Below are 7585 nucleotides of genomic sequence, written 5' to 3'. Positions count from 1 at the left end.
TGAAGGGTCTGGAGCACCAGTCTTAAGGGGAGTGGTTCAGGGAGCTGGGGCTGTTCAGCCTTGAGAACAGGAGTCTGAGGGGAGACCTTGTTGCTGTCTACAACTACCTGAAAAGAGATTTTATCATGGAGGGTGTTGGTCTCTTCTCCCAAGTAACAAGTGATAGGACAAGATGAAATGGCCTCAAGTTGCACACGAGAAGGTTTAGGTTGGAGATGAGGAATAAATTCTTCAGGGAAAGGGTTTAGAAGCAATGGAGCAGACTGCCCAGTGAGGTTGTGGAGTCACCATCACTGAACGTGTTTAAAAGACATACAGAAGAGGTCCTTAGGGACATGGTCTAGTGCCAGATTTAGGTTATGGTTGGACTTGATTATCTTAAGGGTCTCTTCCAACCACAATTATTCTATGATTCCATTATAAGTCATTTTTGCTATTTTCTTTCTCAGAGGACCATGCAGCCTCCCTGAGAGCCAGGACTTTTCTGAGGTGTTGGAGAGACGTCTCACGGTCACACCAGCCAGTTCCACCAGCCCCTGTCTGTCCTTCCCAGACCAAACCTTTTCTCCATATCCCAACCTTCCAGGCGAGTTTCTGGGACACAGCAAATGCTGTGCTGGTCTTCTGGGCTTGTTCAGAAGAGAGCAGCTTGCCAACATGTTGATGGGCTCTCTGTGCACCTCAAAGCTTTCCTGACCATTTTTCTCAATGTCCCACTTGTACCCAACCTTTCTGGTCCTTGATCTGTACATGAGCGGATTGAGCAGGGATGTGGGGAAGGTGGAGAAAAAAGGCTTTGTCAAACTGTATCGGGAGGGCTGTTCTGGGCATCCCACAGTCCAGGATGGGGGTGCTGTGGAAACCAGTGGCACAGGTGAGGTGAGAGGTCCAGGAGGAGAAGGCCTTGTGCCTGTCTACACTGGGGTAGAGAGCAGTGATGCATTCATGGGATGCCCATGTGAACAGGAAGGGGACAAATGGCTCTAAAATGCCTTCCAGCCAGTTCTTTACCCATCGCACATACACCATCCAGGCCACGAGCTGCAGCTTCTCCAGGAGATGCTGTGGGACACGGTGTCAAAGGCTTTAGTGCAGTCTAAGGACACAACACCCACAGCCCGTGTGGCGGATTCACTCCCCACGACAGACTTTCCCTCATCTGCTCAGCCGGTCACCTTGTCACAGAAGAGATCAGGGTGGTCAAGCAGGACCTGCCTTTCATCCAGCCATGCTGATTGGGCCCGATTGCTCGTCTGGTGTGTGTGACCTCACAGTCCTTTCCCAGCCCTGTTCCTGCTGTTGGCCAATCCCCTGCAGAGGCAGAAGTGACCTCACAGTGCCCTCCACAGCCATTGGTTCCTACTGGACTATGAGTGCCTGAGACACAAGTGACCACATGGCATCGTACCCACCATCACCCTCCTTGTGGTCCAGTGTGTGAGCAGATCAAACTAAGCTGCTTTCATCAAATGTATCCAATAGATTTCCTATCAAGGGTTTGAGTGGAGAAACGTTCCTCAGAGGAGCTGCTGTATTTACTCTGGGGCATTTTATATCTCTGCTTCTGCCTCTTTTCCTTCTTCCTCTGTCTATTCTGACGTGAAAGAGCTCTCCAAGGAAAAGATTAATGGAATCCTACAATAACACAGGTTGGAAGAGACCCCTGAACACCATCTCTGTCCCACTGACCTTTATGGCACTCCAAGGAACAGCTGATGGCATTTGTGCTCATTTGGGTTCATCTCACCACATGCACACACTGGACATGCACATGATGTGTATGTTTACAACTCATCTGCACAATGAAAACATGGACTTTTCACCTAGTATTTCATAGAATCATAGAATGTCCTGAGTTGGAAGGACCCAAAGGATCATGGAGTCCAACTCCTCTCCCTGCACAGGACACCCCACAGCTCACCCCGTGTGTCTGAGGATGTTGTCCAGTCTCATCTTGAACACTGTCAGGTTGGGGCCGTGACACCTCCCTGGGGAGCCTGTTCAGTGTCCAGCACCTCTGGGGGAAGAACTTTTTCTTCATGTCCAACTGACCCTTCACTGGCACATCTTCCTGACATTCACTTGGGTTCCTTTACTGGTCACCACAGAGAAGAGATCAGTACCTTCCCTTCCTTCTCTCCTTGTGAGGAAGCTGTAGGCACCATGAGGTCTCCTTTGAGTCTTTTCTTCAGCTCTGATGCTCAGAAACCCCTTGGTTTGCTTTCTGAAGCAGAAAGGAGGAGCCATGAGCTCCAGGCAATGGGAAGGGGGATCCTGTCCCTCACACACGGCTCAGGGCTCTTCCTGGGACCGTGGGATGTGGGTGTGCAAGGCCCAGGGAAGGACAACACTGGGACAACAACTTCCAGCTTCCCCATGGGGCTGCAAGGAGGCACCGAGGCCCCAGTGCCATGAGGACAACATGTCTTCTCCTGGGCCTCAGTGGCAGAGACAACTGCCCTGGCCAAGGGGACAGAGACCTGGGTTCTGTGGGTCCCTTCCAGCCTTACAGCGCCCTTTGCCATCTCCACCACAGGCTGTTCTACACGGTGCTACCCCTGCCCCTCTTTCCCTGCAGGCTGCAGACACCCATCTCGCTTCCCCGCCTGCTCTCAGCCCAGCATTTCTGCACCTTCACTGCTGTGTCTGCACCCTCACTGGCTGCTCTTTGGCACACAAACCATGGGCTGATCCAGCTCCCTCTGGGTCACCTCTTGCCCCACAGCACTGCCCTTCCAGTGACATTTCTTACTCCTCATATCCATTCCTCACCTTCCAAGTAGACTTCTTTTTTCTCTTTCCTGCTTCTTCCCACTATCACGAAAAGCTCGACCATCTCATAAACTGCCCTTCATGCAGGGAACCAACCCGTTAGGCTTCTTGTGGTCTTTTACCTGACCAGAGAGAAGTCACCTCGCCATGATTTCCTAAATGCCATGAGTGCTGCTGGCCTTTCACTTTCTCTGACAGACACGACCATGTCCCTGCCGATGTCCTGTCGTGTTCTCAGGTGGGATGGACATGACAACCTGTCTCTCTTCCTGGGTAAGACCTGTGGGCCCTTGGGCAGAGGTTCTTTCCCAGCCATGTCCCTGCTGCTGGGCTGTCACCTCCAGACACAGAACTGACCCCACTGTCCCCTTCACAGCCATAGGATTCTGACTGGATTATGAGTGTCTGAGACTCAGCTGTCCTCATAATACCGAACCCATCCATCCCCCTCCCCACAGCCCAGGGCCTGACCAGATAATAGTATGCTTGTTGTATCAAATTAAACAAATGTATTTGCCTCTGAAGGTTTGAGTGGAGAAACTTTCTTTGCAGTAACTATTGTTTTTATGTTGACATCATTTCTATCTCCTCTTCTGCCTCTTTTTTTTTTTTTTTCTTTTTTTTTCTTTTCTGCAGATATTCTATATTCAAAAACGTGTCCAGGGGAAAGATTCGTTGAATCATAGAGTCAGTCAGGTTTGAAGAGAGCCCTGAACATCTTGTTTCACTCTCCTTCCCAAAGCAGGGTGACCAGGTGAGGTTGTTCAAGGTTCCACTCAGCTTTGCATCATCTCCATCACAGCACAGAAGGGAGAATAAAGACCTTCAGCAGTTTTGGCCCAAATGCTGGTCACTGGGGGATGACACACTAACTGCACAGAGGACACTGCATCGCAGATGATATTTGGGCTTGATGTTTCAGTGAACTTCCCACCAAGCATCCACTTCTTCAGCCCAAACAGCATCAATTGGGCTATAAGGACACCACTGGAGACCATGTCCAAGGCCTGGCACAATTTCATACACACAACGTGCCTGTCTTTCCCCTGCCCAGTTTGGTTCACAAGTCTCTTTCTTGTCCTTCAAGTGCCTGCAGATGGCTGCAGGACGACTTGACCTGTCACCTTCCCAGGGACAGAGACAAGCTGACCAGCCTGTGATTCTCCCCATTCTCCTTCCTGCCTTTCTTGAAGATGGGTTTGACGGATGCCAGGGACTCCTCGATTGCACTGTCATTTTGAAAACACAATCCAGAATCACAGGGCAACTGAGGTGAATCTCACTGGGTCAGTGGGGTTTGTTCCCAGAGTCACACACACAAATGTCAGGGTTGTGCCAGGTGTCCATAACTGAGTTGGCTTTGTGGACTCTCATCTGAGGCAGAATCATAGAATCACAGAATACTCTGATAGGAAGAGAGCCTTGGGATCATTGAGTCCAGCCATAGCCCAGCTCTCGCACTAACCCATGTCCCTGAGAACCTCGTCTAAACACCTTTAAACCCCTCCAGGGGTGGTGACTCCCCCACTGCCCTGGGCAGCCTGTTCCAATGCCTGACAACCCTTTCCGGGAAATACTTTTTTCCTAATATCCAATCTAAACCTCCCCTGGTGCAAATTGCGGCCAATTCCTCCTGTCCTATCACTTGCTACTTGGGAGAAGAGACCAAGACCCGCCATATTGCAACCTCCTGTCAGGCAGTTTGGACAGTGGGAAGGTCTCCCCTCAACCTCCTGTTCTCCAGGCTGAACAGCCCCAGCTCCCTCAGCTGCTCCTCATCACACTTGTGCTCCAGCCCCTCAGCAGCTTTGTCGCCTCCTCTGCACTCTCTCTAGTACCTCAATGTCCTTCTTGAGATGAGGGGCCCCAAACTCAACACAGGATTCAAGGTGCGGCCTCACCAGTGCCGAGAGCAGTGGCACAATCACTTCTCTAGTCCTGCTGGCCACACCATTTCTGATACAAGCCAGGATGCTTGTGGCATTTTGGCCACCTGGAAACACTCTGGCTCATATTCAGCCAGCTATCGATCAACACCCACACATCCCTTTCCACCAGGCAGCTTTACAGCCACTCCTCCCCGAGCCTCTAGCGCTGCCTGGGGTTGTTGTGACCCAAGTGCAGGACCCAGCACTTGGCCGCCAATAGGCCTCAGCCCCATGATCCAGCATGTCCAGATCCTTAGGCATGGCCATCCTCATGTCCCACGTCATGAGGAATGGACATGGGGACCTCAGTTCAAGGCAGCACATCCTAGTGCTGTATTCAGGCCTTCATGGAACAGGCAAGAATAGCTGATGGTGTCTGTACTGAGTCGGGTTCATCTTATGTACATGAAATGCATGCTCATATCTTGTCCATGCGGTGGAAACATTGGCTTCTGACTTACTCATTCAGTGTTCTTGTGTTGAGGGATGAACAACCTCTCTCAGCTGGGGTGAAGGGCCAGTGCAGGAAAAGGCGGTTATGAGGGGCTGGTCTGTGGTGACTGTGCTGGGCCAGTTTCCCCAGGTTGTCCCATGAACATGGGCACACACCAGCCCTGCTCTGCTGGTGCTCCAGGGCTCTCCCAGGAGGCCTGGCTGGGAGAGGACACTGCTGTGTGCCAGCCCTGCACACTCACACACTTCAGCCGTTCACTGGTATTTTCTTCTCTGGGGTGTTTGCCAGTTCAGCCCTCCCACCCCCTCCTGAATTGTGCCACCCCCCTGCCCTCTCCCCAGCCGAGCCCGCAGAGCAGCCACACTGGAACTGGAACTGGTCCCACAGCAGTGGGGACCAGTGAGAATGAGGGACAGTGAGAATGTTCATCCAGCCAGCAAGCTGAGTGGGTCTCCAGCACAGGCAGCTCCAGACCCAGGTCCAGACTGGCTCCCCAGGACAGCATGAGACATTTGGCCTAGGGGATCCTCAGGAAGGTCCTGCTGCCACAGTGCCAGGGCCACCTGCCCCAAGCTGCCACCTGCAGCAAAGGGTTTCTCGTTCCATGTCTTTCCTGCACACATACAGTGCCCCACTCTTCTCCTGGAACATCCCGTCTCCCCACAGAGCCCTTTCCCAAGAGAGCTGAGCTATGCAGACCTGGCCAGCTGTTCCTGCCCCCCTTCCCATGCTCCATACAGCTCCGACCTGGCGGTGCTGCTCTGGAGAGCAACTGGGCTGTGGTGCCCAGGGCCATGGGGTGAGTCCGCAGATTCACGTTGGTCAGGATGGGAGGAAGACCCAGCTCAGGGTGGCTCCTGCTCACTCCCCCTCAGCACACAGACATGGCTCCTGCGGCCCCAGAGATGCCAGAGAGAGGATTCTGGGCAAACAAGACAGTGCAGCGTCCTTTATTTCACTTTATACACATGGAGAGTATGGGTTCTTATTTACACAAAGACTATGGGACACAAAAGACAGGTAAATATGGACACAGCCATAAGAAGACAAATAATTTTGCCTATGGATAGCATTAATACAACCAAGAAAAACAAACACCAAAGAGAAAAAACAAAACAAAACAAAACAAAACAAAAACCCAAAACACAAAAGCTACAGAACTCGGGTTGAACTAGCAATGTAGCAATGCGTTATATTACAACTGACATGCAGAAGCAGGACGTCACTTCATTACAGCTTTTGAAAATCGAACAGTCATCACTTTCCTTATTGACTCCTTGAGTTCCCTGTTCCTCATGCTGTAGATGAGGGGGTTCACTGCTGGAGGCACCACTGAGTACAGAACAGACACCACCAGGTCCAGGGATGGGGAGGAGATGTATGAGGGTTTCAGGTGGGCAAACATGGCAGTGCTGAGGAACAGGGAGACCACGGCCAGGTGAGGGAGGCAGGTGGAAAAGGCTTTGTGCCGTCCCTGCTCAGAGGGGATCCTCAGCACGGCCCTCAAGATCTGCACATAGGACACCACAATGAACACAAAACATCCCTCAAAAAAAAAAGCACTAAACATGAGAAGCCCAAGTTCCCTGAGGTAGGAGTGTGAGCAGGAGAGCTTGAGGATGTGGGGGATTTCACAGAAGAACTGGCCCAGGGCATTGCCCTTGCACAGGGGCAGTGAAAATGTATTGGCCGTGTGCAGCAGAGCATTGAGAAACCCAGTGGCCCAGGCAGCTGCTGCCATGTGGACACAAGCTCTGCTGCCCAGGAGGGTCCCGTAGTGCAGGGGTTTGCAGATGGCAACGTAGCGGTCATAGGACATGATGGTGAGAAGGTAAAACTCTGCTGAAGCTAAAAAGACAAACAGAAAGAGTTGTGTAGCACACCCTCCATAGGAAATGACCTTGGTGTCCCATAGAGAGTTGGCCATGGACTTGGGGACAATGGTGGAGATGCAGCCCAGGTCGAGGAGGGCGAGGTTGAGCAGGAAGAAGTACATGGGGGTGTGGAGGTGCTGGTCCCAGGCTATGGTGGTGATGATGAGGCCGTTGCCCAGGAGGGCAGCCAGGTAGATGCCCAGGAAGAGCCAGAAGTGCAAGAGCTGCAGCTCCCGTGTGTCTGTGAACGGCAGGAGGAGGAACTGGGTGATGGAGCTGCTGTTGGACATTGGCTGCCTGTGGGCATGAGGACCTGTCATAGGAGGAAAAGACAGTTACATGTTAGGGGTGACTTCTCTCAGGAAAATAAACATGCTGTTTCGCATGGAGAACCCGCTCCCTGATGGAAGGGATGTTTCCGCTCATTCTCTCTTTCCACTAAGTCTGAATAACAGTTCATCACAGCTTAAAATGCAGCTTGGGCATCTAGATACTATGAACACACCTCTGGGTCAAGACCCCCTGTGTCGGTGTCAGAACAAAAACTGACCCACACT

At 51.9% G+C, this 7585-nt stretch overlaps 1 protein-coding gene across 1 annotated transcript; it reads right to left on the bottom strand.

Moving 5' to 3' along the window:
- Nucleotides 1–6139: 6139 nt before the first annotated feature.
- Nucleotides 6140–7318, bottom strand: LOC135577952 (olfactory receptor 14J1-like). The gene has a single exon (XM_065048098.1). The coding sequence runs from the start codon at nt 7316–7318 to the stop codon at nt 6377–6379; it is 942 nt and encodes a 313-aa protein (XP_064904170.1). The 3' UTR covers nt 6140–6376.
- Between the last annotated feature and the right edge of the window lie 267 nt (nt 7319–7585).

Source organism: Columba livia, unplaced genomic scaffold (genome assembly GCF_036013475.1).
Source record: "Columba livia isolate bColLiv1 breed racing homer unplaced genomic scaffold, bColLiv1.pat.W.v2 Scaffold_202, whole genome shotgun sequence".
In the NCBI taxonomy this organism is placed as follows: domain Eukaryota; kingdom Metazoa; phylum Chordata; class Aves; order Columbiformes; family Columbidae; genus Columba; species Columba livia.
Note: the sequence above shows the minus strand (reverse complement) of the source record. Positions and strands in the feature narration are given on the sequence as shown.